Source organism: Gouania willdenowi, chromosome 4 (genome assembly GCF_900634775.1).
Source record: "Gouania willdenowi chromosome 4, fGouWil2.1, whole genome shotgun sequence".
Taxonomy (NCBI): Eukaryota; Metazoa; Chordata; class Actinopteri; order Blenniiformes; family Gobiesocidae; genus Gouania; species Gouania willdenowi.
The window spans coordinates 32893648-32908231 of record NC_041047.1 but is presented as its reverse complement, the minus strand read 5'-3'; the positions used below and the strand labels follow the sequence as shown (position 1 = coordinate 32908231).

The 14584-nt window shown below is 37.3% G+C and overlaps 1 protein-coding gene across 1 annotated transcript; it reads left to right on the top strand.

The window, feature by feature from the left end:
- Positions 1-1463: 1463 nt before the first annotated feature.
- LOC114462207 (tumor protein 63-like) lies at positions 1464-11464 on the top strand. Its single transcript, XM_028444906.1, has 3 exons — positions 1464-1684; positions 11101-11235; positions 11308-11464. The coding sequence occupies exons 1-3, from the start codon at positions 1632-1634 to the stop codon at positions 11462-11464; spliced, it is 345 nt and encodes a 114-aa protein (XP_028300707.1). The 5' UTR covers positions 1464-1631.
- The last annotated feature ends 3120 nt before the right edge of the window (positions 11465-14584 follow it).

Genomic DNA, 14584 nt, shown 5'->3' with positions numbered 1-14584 from the left:
ATGCAAGTGAAATACTATAAAACTGTGTCACGTTAAGCAAACATGCCGGTGGTGTGAAACTCTTTGGTGTAAATGAGACTGATAAAACGATGCAATGGGAGCATCGACAAAAAGTTTCGTCATGACAGTGATGTCATTGATCAGATCTGCAAATTAAAACTTTACAGCCGATCACATTAATTACATAAAATGCAAAATATTGGCCGATTTGATATAGCTGATCAGGTTGGTGTAAAGTCTCGCTGTTGCGAGCAACATTTTTGCAAAGGACTGAACAATAGGTTCATGCATTTTCCATCTGAAATTTAGAGACAGTGCCGAAGAGTTGAATTTGTATTCCTTAGTTTTTTAGTCACTTTAAAGAAAAAAAATAATTATATCAATATTTGTTGTTAATTAACAAGCATAAACAAAAATATATTGAATCGGTTTGGAAAAAAAGTGGTATTGGTACATCCCTAGCATATTCACACTAACACTTCAAGCTGCTCACTCACTTTATTCCTCCTCCTGAGGTGGATGACACTCTGATCCTGTAGAAAGTTAATCACTTGATTCACGTTTTCTTTTTTTGACCTGTTGTTCCCAACAATGACCAAATGAGTGCTAAATGTGTGCCCAAACTACACAATAAACAAATAAAAGGGACGAGCCGAGCACAATCCTGAAAACAGTGAAAGATACAGATTGGCAACAGTGGGATTAACAAAAGCGTTGATAGCCCCAACAATCTTCATTAAAAATACAAGAGAGCCAGTTGAGAGGTTCACACTCCCTAGATACACCACATCTATTTATTATCATTTCCCTCTGTGTGACCCTACCTTTTATTTTAGCATGCGGCTTCATCTGCTGCTCATCCCTGATAACCACACAAGATGTCTCAGTTTACATTGTCATAATATTTCCTGGCAGGTTGTGGTGAAATACACACATGGGCTGGACTTAAACTTCACAAAATTTATTGTAAAATTACAACTGGTGCCTCTTTATGTCCAAATAGGCCTAAAGATTAATCTCACTTTCTCTTAATGTCCTACTTGGTACTTTTGAGGAAATGGCTGAAAGATTCAGTTCCTCATCATTGAACATTTTATTGTAAATGTTCTGCCTCTTCAGTAGCAGACTGACCATCAAACACAATGGAACATTGATTAGAAACATCTGTCGAGGTGTAGGAAAAACACAAGTGTATGTTTTGATTGTGTGTGTTTTTAAAATGATGTTTCACAATGTGTGTCTAACTCAGCAGGATACAGCGGGGCAGCGTAGGGGTGGGTGCAGATCAAATAAAGTTGTTCGACATGTATATCCTAGCAACTGAGAATGAAGGATATGTTGCATAGCCACAGCAGGTGATTGGTCAGACAGCCCTCTCTTGCCCCTCCCCTTTGTAGGGTTAGGAGAAAAAAACAACTAAACTCAAATCATCTTTCAAAGGTTCTCCACTTTGCACTGCATCCTGTGGCACTTTAATCAAAGCCTGTTTATTTATTTAATAATGTGATTTATGTAATTATTGCTGAAGATTTGTTTATTTTAATAGAATAGTGACAGTTACTCATACATGTTGCTTTACAAGCAGCTCATCCTTCTGAAGATTGCAGCACAGTGAAATTTGGCCGCACAACATGAACTCACCTTACAAAGCTGTGCAGTATTACCCAGAGTTCCCCTTTCATCGGTAAGTGCTCACTAGCTGTCTGCTAAATGAATCTATGAGCTGCATGGTTTGAACAAAAAGCAGTGAAATGTATCTGGCTGTGGCGTTTGAAACACCTCTGACTGACTATGAGCTTCCTGTGTGACTGCATTGAAGTCAGCCTGAATTTGTCTTTACTAAACTATGAACAGTTGTATCTGTAAAGGAACAGTTGTGGCTCTAGAGGTACTGTTTGTTTCAGTATTGCTTTTGTAATCACCTGATAAATAATCTTGATGTGAAACAAAACAGAACAGGTTTGCCCACAGTACTTTGAAAGTAATATGAAAGGGTTATTATAATTATTTTGTGAGTGCTTCACATTAAAATATCTAATACATTCCACTGTGCTTCTATTGATTACCTGTAAAGTAAATAAGGTGTTATGGCTGTTTATGTTGATTGACTGTATGTTGTGGCTGTGTAGGAAATCTGCCTGTTTATGGGCTGTGTTGTTGATTTTTTAATTGAAAGGAAATTCCTAGCAGTGCTGGATGCTCATCATTCTCAAAATTAGCATAATAGTAAGTTTCTCAAAACAACTGTCGCAAGCTAGTCTCTTGCTCAAAATCCTTAGCTTATCTCTTCAATGAACATGTCAATGCCATCAGAACATAGTGGTTAGTACATCCGCCTCACAGCACAAATTGCCTGGGTTCAAGCCCTTCGGTGTTTCTGTGTGGCGTTTGCGTGTTCTCTCCATGCTTTGTGGGTTTTCTCTGGCTACTCCGGCTTTCTCCCACAATCCAAAAACATGACTGTAAGGTGGATGTAAGAGTCTCTCTATTGCCCGTAGGAGTTAATAGGTGTTTGTGTATGTTGCTGTCCAGGGCTAATTCCTGCAGAGTGCCTAATGACAGCTGAAGATAGGCAACAGCAGACCCTCGCGACCCTCAAAATGAGCAAGCAGATTGGAAAATGGATATATGTTTCGTAGGGCCCCAACCTCCCTATCTTTTCTCTGTGATGTAATTGGGGTTTCCCCTATTTACTATAGCATAGCGTACCTATTAGTTTCTTTTTTTCAGAGGCAAACCCTTAAAATAAGGTAAGTCAGTTAAAGCCACATGTCAAATGTCACACAGAGACCTTTAATAACCTTAGAACAATATCATAATTTATAAAACAAATTATTTGCATTTGTGCACATTTTAAAAACAACTTCAGCTGACCAAAGTGGTGCACAGTTTTTTGTATTACTACAATTTACTATCAACTATTGATTTATTATTACTGACAGTTGTGAATTTATCAGATACTATTATCAGAAGAAGTATTATAATATAACACTTACCATTACTAACACACGCGCGTTCGCTGTAATGATGACCTTCTGAGGACTGTCCCTTTAAGGGAGCCATGGTAACAGAATGCCAGAGTTGAGTCAGACCTGCTTACTTCCTGATTTGTACTGAGCGAATGAAGGGACCTTTTTTGTTACCGTCCCGTCTGAAACGACTTACAATAACCATGCAGTGTGATGGTAACAAGTTGTTTTAACACCTCTGGATCTATAAAGTGCGCACACACTCACTCACACACAATGACACTCTGAAGCCAAACCATTTCCAAATTTAACCCCTATTCTTTATTTTTTTTTATTAACTCACTCTTCATTCAACTCTGTCTTAATATTTTTGCTGCGGCTTCTGAAGTGAGTGAGTGGAGAAGGGGGGTTGGTAAGTGTGTGTGTGCATCCACAGTGTCTTCTTGTTCTTCTGCTGCGGCTGCCGAACGTTAAACCACGAATCGTGAACCTTTTTAGCATATTTTTTTGTACTTTCTACTTTTTGTTTTACCTCTTTCCATTTCTGGCAACCCCATTTGAATCTATTTTACTAACTAAACGTGGAGGGAGGGACGTGACGACACATTTTGGCACATTTTTGAAAATAACTCGTTATGGGGGAAAAAAAATGTAAGAGCAACATAAAGGGCCTCTTGTACTGAGTGACAAAAAAATAAATTAATAATAATAATAATCAGAATTTTATTTTTTGGGAGGAGGGCCCCCCCGCAGGCCTGGGCTCGGTGCAAATGCTCCCGTTGCTACCCCCGTAGAACCGGCCCTGGCTACAACTTTGTGTTTGTTTGTGGGAGACTGATTATGAGAGACTGGACAAGATTCATGTTTGTACAGTAAGTTGTTCATGGATAATGTCATAGTGATACAGAAAGGAAAAGACAACGTTGCATAGCCTAAATTAAACAAAACAAATAAAAAACATGTAGAAATGTGAAGATATATTGGACAATTTGATGAGGGAAAACTGTATATGCAGTGATGTAGTTAGCTGCTGACGAAAAGTCTGAATGATTGAGGACACAGTTGTTCGCATAACACTGGCTTCACTCTTCGACCAACCTCGACCATTGTAAGCCCATGGTTGAGAATGTGATCTACAAATATGTCCTCGGCCTCTTCTGCCACCTCTGTTTTGCCAAGCAGCTCTCCTGCCATGCAGTCTCACTATATTCTTCTCTCTGGCTGATCCTTCTGTTGTCAGACATTGTAACACTGTGTTGTGCTCCAGCTATATATATATTTATATACTTGCTAGTTGATGGTTCATGAGATGCATCCTTGAGCTTTTTTTAAACTTGCCAATCAATGTTTGATCCATATTTCCCTTCAGTTAGAGGAAGTCAAGATGAATCTGTGAGCAATGTATTAATTCAGGAAAGATTTAGGAAAAAAAAACCCAACTAAAACATGCTTAACACTTTATGACAAAATATTCAATAATTTTTACATGTAAACACTTAGAACTAAGGCCTACAGAACTTCAAGATGACTTTTGTTGTAATTTGCGCGATATAAATAAAGTTGAGTTGCATTGAGTTAAATGTTGTGGGGGGGTGAGACCATTCAACAGAGACCAATATAACACACATTGATCAACACATAAGAAACAGATAATTGTGCAGATTAATTTGTATGGATGTACCAAACACAAATGAGAAAAACTGTAAATAACCATCAGATGTGCTTAACTCTGCATCTCTGCATTCCAACCCTCCAGAATCCATGATTCTCCCTTTTGCCTAGAGGCTGCGACTGCACACTATTTAACTTGCATAAATGCAGAAGGAGAAACTGTGGTGTTTTCCTATTGTCTTGCAGTCATGTCCTTCTTCCAGCCAGGGCTGAAAGATGAGGAGGGGAGAGGGTCTCAGGCCTTTGAACAGGCAACTAATAAAGACACTGGAGAAGGGCCCCAATCAGCCTTGCTGTTTGTTTGGATTGCGTTTTCATCGGTCGGTGTGCCTATCCTGCGAACAGACAATGGGCGACCCTATTTAGTGCTGACCTCTGGCCCGGGCTCGTCTGGAGGCGCTGCACTGTGTTTAAGTGGATGCTGAACAGCCTTTGCCTGAGGCTGAGTGAGACACACTCAAAGTAACCAGACACCCAGCAGCAACCAAACGACAGACTGGAATCAGCCGCGACAAACAATGGCAATGATTTTTCAGTCCGACTGATTATTAAGAAAAAAGCCCAATAACCTATCCCTGCCACCTGAGTGCTGCATTTATTTTACAATGATAAAAAATTGCACAACCTCAGTTTGAGATACAACATAGGCACTTCAAGTCAAGAAAGCTCCAAAGTCTTAATAAAATTAAGATTTAAATCACTTTATCACTTAAATCACAAATACTAGACCTTTAGATGAGCAGAAGAAGATGGATGAATGCATATATTTAACCAGTCTCACCACAAAATGTGTAATTGCAACATTTGTCCACAAGCAATATTGTAAACATTTTACATATGAGGCTATTAGAACGTAAGATGCTTACAGTTTCTTCTGCCCAGTCTTTTCAATGGACTGATGTCAGGTCACGTGACTGATGACTCCATCCCCTGCCTGCAGTGAAAAACATGGTGGACATCTCATACATTCTAGTAGCAAATTGCCTTATTTCAAAATAGCTTGTGGCTTTAGATTTGTTTTGACAACATTTCTAGTGAAAAATGTACCCTTAACTTTCATAGTATCCATTCGGTTTATGTATAGGATTCGTAGTCGGTTCATTTCGGCGTACATTCATCATGCTTTATCCTGTTGCTATGGTTGCTGCTAGAAAGAAGAAAGTTGTTTTTTGAACCAGAAGTGATGCTGAATTGCGTGTTTACTTTTAAAAGCCTTTTGTAAAAAGAATTTTGTAAATTATTAATGTTTTACTGTTAAGAATATTATTATTTATATTCATTCACATTTGAAAATACAACACATCGAGGCTATAGTGTAGTTTAAAACTGTTTGAAACCTTGTAATGATGGAACAATGTAAATAAAGTGTTTTTTATTTAAAAAAAAAGTGTTGTGCCTTCACTTAAAAACAATGACTATACATTGTTCCATCATTACAAGGTTTCAAATAGTTTTAAACTATCATCAAAACAATTCTAAAGCCACAATCTATCTTGAAATAAGGCAATTTGCCACTAAGATATACAAGTCCACCATGTTTTTCATTGCAGGCATGATAATATGGAGTCATCAGTCACGTGACCTGACGTAAGCCCATTGAAAAGACTGGGCAGAAGAAACTGTAAGCATTTTACATTCTAATAGCCTCATACGTAAAATGGTAACAGTATTGCTTGTGGACAAATGTTATTACACATTTTGATTTATTGGACATTGACAGGAGGCTTTTGTTTGTTTGTCCGAGAGTTAAATACAAAATATTTATATTTTTTAAGCCTTATAAGCACACATTTGAATTAACTGTATCATTATTGTCTTCTTTAGATTTACATTTTACAATTCAATAGTTATTGCAGTCAAAAAAAAACTCTTTTTACATTGCACTACATAATTAACAGTTGCCTTAAGGCTCCAAGCACAAAGCCTCAAAGTATCCACAAACACAACCAAAACTGTTAGCATATCATTTTTAAATATCCACAATGGATTGGTAAAATTAAATAAAATGACAAAATTACTGATAATTGATCTTTTTAAGTGATCACCATTTAGGTTTGATTCAGCCATTGAAATCTCCCAGAACAATCAATGACATGTAACCCACAATACATCCTTGGTATCCAAAATGTAGTTATCTTTAATCCGACCTTAACGCTTCCGTTGTGTTCTTGCTGCATTGGTGGAATGATTTGCCTTATTGGATATGCCTGTGTTTGTAGGTCAGGTATTAATGTCATTCATCGCACTGTGTTGGGGAATTCCAAACCTTAAAATAGATCCAGCTTCAGATTATAGCAGGCCCACAACCAACTAACACCGCCCGAGCCCGTCTAGCTGTACACATACCAGCTGTCACCATCAGACAGGCACCACCCAGATGCAGAAGCAGTTTACAAATGTATTATTTTCAGAAAAATACTGCTGTAGTGAGTTCAAAAGGACCTAATGAAGTGATCAGTGGTTTTTATGGTACTGCAGTGTCAAACCCCAAAAATACTGAAGCGTGCATCCGCGGAGTGGAGTCCGCCAGGCTATTTAATTGCAAACCTCAGATTTTAAACTGCGTGGATTAGTATATGTACCTGATATCACACAAAACACTGCTCGGCATTGTAACGACCCACAGTAAATGTAACACCCACCGTTCTTTCACCCGCCTGGTGAGAGCAGAAGAGATGAACACGAGCTTAGAGAAGAGACTGAGAGACGAGCTATGAAAGTACAGACACCTTTAAAACAGGAGGACAAGGACGACAGAGAAGTGCTAAGGATTGTGAGAAATGTAGGATTTTAGGAGGGTGAGGGGATTTCAAAGTTCCTTATGCAATAAATGTGATGTAGTGGTTGACCAACAAGAATTCTGCGTTGAGGGAACGTATCGCTCTGCAATTTTACCACCATGCCGCTACAGGGTTGTGTGTGTGTGTGTGTGTGTGTGGCTTCAGACAAGAATTGAAAAGTCCTTGTTTCTCTTCCGGTAACAGTAAACAATGGTTTATGTATATTTTTAAGTACCATTGAATGCAAGTCCTTTATACTTACTTACCATGTGTGTATTATTGGACACAAACATGAAAACAATGGTTTAAAATTGTGTGCTATATTCTTCAATATAAGGATGTGGAACATGTAAATAACGTAATTGTAACACTGTTGTAGATCGAGCTGTAGCCTTTAAAAATAATGTCATGTCTGTTCCTCTGGAAGCCTCCACGGCATGTCAGTCATTGTTTGCTGTTAATGAAACTCACACACACACACACACACACACGCACACACACACACACACACACACACACACACACACACACACACACACACACACACACACACACACACTGTAGGTACCAGAGACATGGCAGAGTACCGGTAATAACAGAAAACACACTCCTTTTGTCTGTGATTGGACTCAGTTTGGCGGTGCTTCATGTGTACTGCAGCCATGAAAGGAAATAATAAAACAGGCACTTTTTGTCTGTCTCGTTTCTCTCTTCTACTTGATCCACTGTAGAAACAACAACCCAGCTACTCCTCAAAAAATTAAAAAATGGTGATGTCGACAAGAAAATGCAATGACCGGGTGGGGGGGGGTTTGGGCGGACCAATCACTTCCCTTGTGGTCTGCGTCGCAGCAACGCTTAGTCAGATTTTTTGGGAGGGGCACGTAAGGTTAGGTAGGGGTGTGCATCGACGCAGTGGGATCTGCTCAGCTATGGCGTCAACGTGACGCAGTTGCATGTTTTGGACTCTCATCTATCCAGCTGCTCATTCAGCAGCATTTTCTACTTATTTAATTTCCCATGAAAAAAAGTATCTCTAATGAGAAACTGATTTATATGTGTATACTGTGTATTTGTTGTTATTGTATGAATGTTACTGCACACTGTCAATATTTAGTCAGAACATACTGTATGTGAATGAGAAAAATGAAGTCAATATCAAACAAAATAACAATGGGGAAGCAAAAAAAATAAAGGATAAACTCAGCCTGCCTGTTAGCCTGATTAGCTAGACTCGCTGCATTGGATAATGAAGCTTCATGCCTCAGATCAGCCCACTTTAGATCAATAAATATTATTGTAAAAATCATGTTCTAAGTAGTGTTATCCAAACGCCTTTGAAAAATGAATAACTCTCAGCCCCCCCCCCCTCCAATCACATATTTTAGAACAGTAATACAGCTCTTTATTCATAAAGTGCAGAAAAACCTTTTTCTATTTTTCATGATTCATCAGCATGCATTTATAAGAGAACTAGAATGGATGAACACGAGATCTTTAATGTTAAGAAAATTAAAATAAAAGCAAATTTTTTCATTTATGCTGCTTGGGGAAAAAACAAATCACAAAATCATATCAAATGCATAGATGAATGCATTAAGTATTGAATACTAATTATAAATTACTACTTACTGACTACTTGAGTAGTTTTTTTATGAGGTACTTTTTTACTCTTACTCAATTACTTATCTTTATTAAAACTTTTACTTCTACTTCAGTAATTATATTATGAAGCAACAGTAAAAAAATTTTGAGTACCATTGCTGTTTACGCTACCCACCACTGGTGAAATACTCCTCAGCAGTTGTGGCAGAGCTGTCATGTAGATAGAGGGGGGAATTCCGCCTGTCTTCCACAGCAGCGTACGCCACTTCAGCTGGAACAATGGGAAGCTGAGCTGTGGAGCAGGTGTAATGTTTCAAGGGAGCAAGTCTAAGTGTCCCCGCCTAAATGGTGCACAATCACCATTATGTCTAGTACAAATATTCTGTATTATGCAGGTTGACTTTTTCACAATGGAATGACTCTTCATGAATGGCTGAGAGCAGGACTCCTCCTCCTTCTCCTCCTCCTCCTCCTTCTCTTTCCTGTCCTTACTGGGTGGCCAAACCTCAGCCCTGCACATCATCATTTCTGTCCAATGTTTGCTGACTTTGGAACTTTTCAAACTGCTCATTAAAAGGGTTGTACCTTTTTGTGAATGCACCAGCAGCTAAAGGAGCATAGCATATTATTAACTCCAATCAGTGTTTTTATGACGGATCAATGATTACTGATCAGTGAAAGATTAAAAAAAATACAGACCTGCTTGAATTTGTATTATTTTTTATTAAATTAATTAATTCTAAAGACTCAATCAACTGCAAAAATAACAATAAATCCAAAATATATTTTTGACTTAGTCAGCCCTTACTTAACTCAGTATTTAACAAAAACAATGTCCAATAAAGTGGCACAAATATAGCTCTATATCTATAACTGATTTTTAATTTTAATATTATGACTCATCTCTCTGAGAAGTTGTAAATAATGAGTCTTTAAGTTAAGTTAACATTATGACAAGGCATCAGACCAAATGGAAATTCAACCAGTTAAAGCTGCACTACCTGAATCTTGAACCATGACAGAGTGGCATGGCTGAATTTGATCTGTAAATCCCGCCCCCCACTCTGATAATCCCTCCCAGTCTCCACGAAGTCATGCACAAGCGCTGAATGTGCACACGCATAGTCTCTGTTTACAATACACATTCGATTTACATGATGTTTTGTTTGATAAGTTTTTATGGAGATTGGTTGACCATGACTGGTTAACGATCGATCGGAGCATCCCAACCAAAGACAGCTATACATTTACATTAAAATGATTTATTTAAATCTGTCACACTTCCCATGCATCAGTCACCCATAATGTACGTTTTCTTTCACATAATGTTTTATGTAATAAATTGTTCAGAATGCACAATACAACAGTCTAACAATCCTATAATTTAAGCATGACACACTACAAATTATTCAATGTGGAACTTTTTTACAAAGGCAAATAAATAATAAAATAAAGAATAAATACTCTCACTGAAGCACCGTGACTGCATGTGGATATCATGGCTGTGCACAGACAATGGAAACTATGCACTCAGTTTTGGTGTCACGTGACCAATGGAGCATAATTGATGGTTGCCCAGATGTTGTACTATTTTTGGTTGAAATATTGCTGTACATTATTTTTTTTCCACACTAAATTTTAACGAAAAAAACTTCAGTGATGCAAACAGTTTAAAATTAAATGGCACAGATTTAATTCCATACTGATTATGATGTATCATGAACTAGTGCAATAAAAGTCTTGTCACTACTGCTTCAAATCAAACAAAAAACTATATATGTCATATTTTGCTATAGATACTTGGACTGCAATGCAATAAAAGTACGGTAGTTATACCATGTTTGCTTCTTTGTTGCAGCTGCTGATTGGCTAGTTTCTTGTCCATATTGAACAAATGGTTACTAATAGCAATTTTGCAATATTAAACCAATAATAGCACAAGTTAATTACTACAAATCCAAATAATCTTTCTCCAATGTAAAAAATATTTGGTGTGAACATGACAATAACACACTGGTGTTTCACTTCACCACACTACAAAACAATTCTCATCCATTTATTTGGACTTTTTGCAGACTCAGGGATGCTTCACCTTGTCTGTCCTGGAGGGAGAGCCCATTCCGCACCAGTATGGGTCATATCCAGTCACCACAGACTGCAGACTGCTTCAGCCAAGACGTGTTCAACCAGTTGTTTGATATTCTGGGCCAGTAAGTGAATAGTAAGCAGAAAGTACTCCGGTGACACCTAATGAACATGAATATCTATCAACTGGTTTTCAGATCGAACATTCACTCCATCCAGCCGATCGAGCTAAACTTTACAGACACTCCCACAGATTGCTCCGGAGGGAACACCATTCAGATCAGCATGGACTGTTTGACCATGCACGAGCCAGTGGACAACACCACTGTGAGTACCACAGTTTACTCTGGATAGTTGCTGTATCTTCTTATTTCCCAGCTGCTCACTATATGGCTCCTTTAATGGATTACAAATGCAAATCATTCTTTGTCTCCTTTTGTGTTTTCTGTTATAAAACATGAAAAAAATGAAAATTTCCTTGGAAAGGTAGACAATTTCATTTTTCTCAGATGAATAGCAACTATCTTGATTCCCTAAAACACCAACATACCTCAAAAGTTACTGAAGTCATTCCTGGTAGCTCTAGTAAATCTGGGCTTTTGCCTTTATTCGTCATATATGTTATTACATATATGAAATTTGTCCTCTGCAATTAACCCATTCAGTTATACAGTTATAAAATAATAATTGTCAAATGCAATGTATAGCCTTAAGCAATGTTGTCAATAAAAACCTGAGCACATCTGAACGTTTTCTGGATTCCTTTTGTGTGTATCTCTATCTATCTATCTATCTATCTATCTATCTATCTATCTATCTATCTATCTATCTATCTATCTATCTATGTATGTATGTATGTATGTATGTATGTATGTATGTATGTATGTATGTATGTATGTATGTATGTATGTATGTATGTATGTATGTATGTATGTATGTATGTATGTATGTATGTATGTATGTATGTATGTATGTATGTATGTATGTATGTATGTATGTATGTATGTATGTATGTATGTATATATGTATGTCTATCCTATCTATCTATCTATCTATCTATCTATCTATCTATCTATCTATCTATCTATCTATCTATCTATCTATCTATCTATCTATCTATCTATCTATCTATCTATCTATCTATCTATCTATCTATCTATCTATCTATCTATCTATCTATCTATCTATCTATCTATCTATCTATCTATCTATCTATCTATGTATGTATGTATGTATGTATGTATCTATGTATCTATGTATCTATCTATCTATCTATCTATGTATGTATCTATGTATCTATCTATCTATCTATCTATCTATCTATGTATCTATGTATCTATCTATCTATCTATCTATGTATGTATCTATGTATGTATCTATGTATCTATCTATCTATCTATCTATCTATCTATCTATCTATCTATCTATCTATCTATCTATCTATCTATAATGTCTGATGTTTATTACAAACAAACCCCATGAAAATTGCTTAGAATTCAGCAATTTATGACAACTTTAATTGTGAAGCACATCATTCCTCTATAGATGTAATGCACTGTTGGAGCGATTGCCACCATTCCAAAATGGTCGTCCTGTAGACGCACTGCTCTAGTGGGCTTCAGCGGTCGATGCATCAGTATTATGGGTATACAGGGAACTTGTGCAATGTGGAAGGAATGTTTGGAGTGAAAAAATAGTTTTTTTTCTGTAATTAACAGCAATTATTGCATTTAAGTCCCTGTCCGAAGTTTTACATGCTTAAACAAACCTTATGTTGATAGAAATTAACTCCAATACACATGGAGGTGTGCTGTAGTATCTGGTTCAGAATTGTCATCAGATCTAGCCTCTGTGGATCTCACAAGGGTGCCCACCACAGTTACAGCACGCAAAGTACTTTTTTCAAAGACTCGTTTTTGCGTTCGACCGTTGTCAACAAAGGCGGGTTGGGGGTGGGCTGCGCCTTTGTTAGGAGACAATCATTGCTCTATATGCCTACTGTTTTCTTTTCATATGTCATTTTTTAAAGGTCATGAAGCCATGAAGAGGATGACATTTGACCAATGTTTGGCATAACAGCATTTAAAATGACGACGATAGGTAACAGCGGGTTTTTTTTTCAGTAACGGGGTAATCTAACTAATTACTTTTTATGCCGTTACAACGCCATTAACGTTACTAAACGTTAAATGCGGTGTGTTACATGCATTGATTGAATAAACTGTTATCCGAAAGCACCCCTGGCTTCATATGCAGCTGTTGTGAGGAGGTGGGTTAAAAACAAGGCGAGCGATTATGATTGGCTAAGGTGGCTTCATGTTTCATAGTAGCCAATCAGAGCCAGCGTTTTTACAGCACAATGCGCCACACACACAACCACTACAGATTGGATCAATCAGCAGAGATGGCGAGCATGGAGCAGTCTAATGAAAAGTTGGCATTTTTAAGGTGGCGATACAAACACTACTTTAAATTAATTGTGGTCAAAGGCAAGAACGTGTATGTGAAGTGTTCATTATATCCAGTAACGAAGACTTTGTCGACATCCGTTGTAAGCAACTCAAATTTAATGAACAATGACACGCATCCAAAATATCTTGAATTCTTTGACATAGAGCAACTTTTTTTTTTAACAGTACTTTAATTGGTAATGAGTTACTTTTATTATAGAGTAATTCATTTACTAACTCAGTTAGTTTTTGGAAGAAGTAGTGAGTAACTGTAACTAATTACTTTTTTAAAGTAACATTCCCAACACTGCATTTCACACATGACATTTGACACTCCAGCCTGGTATAACAGCCCACAGTATACTGCCAGGCCAGAACAAATGTGGTCAGAATGTATAGTCTGAATTAGGCTCTTTTATACTCCAGGTATAGTTTGGCCTGGGGTGTTGTAACTGGCAGGGTGGGACAGGTTACTTTAAAAAAGGTATCTGTTAAAAAATGGAATCAGTAACTTACTCTGAGTATCACTATATTAACATAATGTAACAGATTACTTTTAGTTACTTTTGGATTACTTCAATACCAAACATGCAAATAAAGGCACAAAAGGACAGAATACATGTATCCTGCTCACTGTATTATCACACTACATTAAAGGAAATGTTTTAGTTTAACACAGACTGAGAGCCCACAGCCGTTAGGTGTCGAAAGATTATCGATCAATGTACTTAAATTATAAACAATTCAGTTGAGTCATTGACCTAGACCAAAGACCATACTATAACCAGTGACGTGCCGTGACCACTAGAGCTGGGTAGGCACGTTGCAAATCAAGACCACCAATGACAATTTCATATGTTTCTGCTAGCAAGTGTTAATTCAATTCAAATCAATTTTATTTGTATGAAGCAATTTCCAACAAAGTCATCTCAATGCGCTTATCAAAATATAAAATTCATAATAAGAAAGAAAAAACCCAACAAGATCCACATAAACAAGTATTTAACCATCTAACAAAATCAAC

Bases quoted from the DNA above. Each gene is read 5' to 3' on its own strand.
- LOC114462207 (XM_028444906.1), top strand. From the start codon at position 1,632: ATGAACTCACCTTACAAAGCTGTGCAGTATTACCCAGAGTTCCCCTTT. The intron at 1,685-11,100 runs GTAAGTGCTCAC...GACTTTTTGCAG, and splicing joins CCAGAGTTCCCCTTTCATCG to ACTCAGGGATGCTTCACCTT. The intron at 11,236-11,307 runs GTAAGTGAATAG...ACTGGTTTTCAG, and splicing joins TTGTTTGATATTCTGGGCCA to ATCGAACATTCACTCCATCC.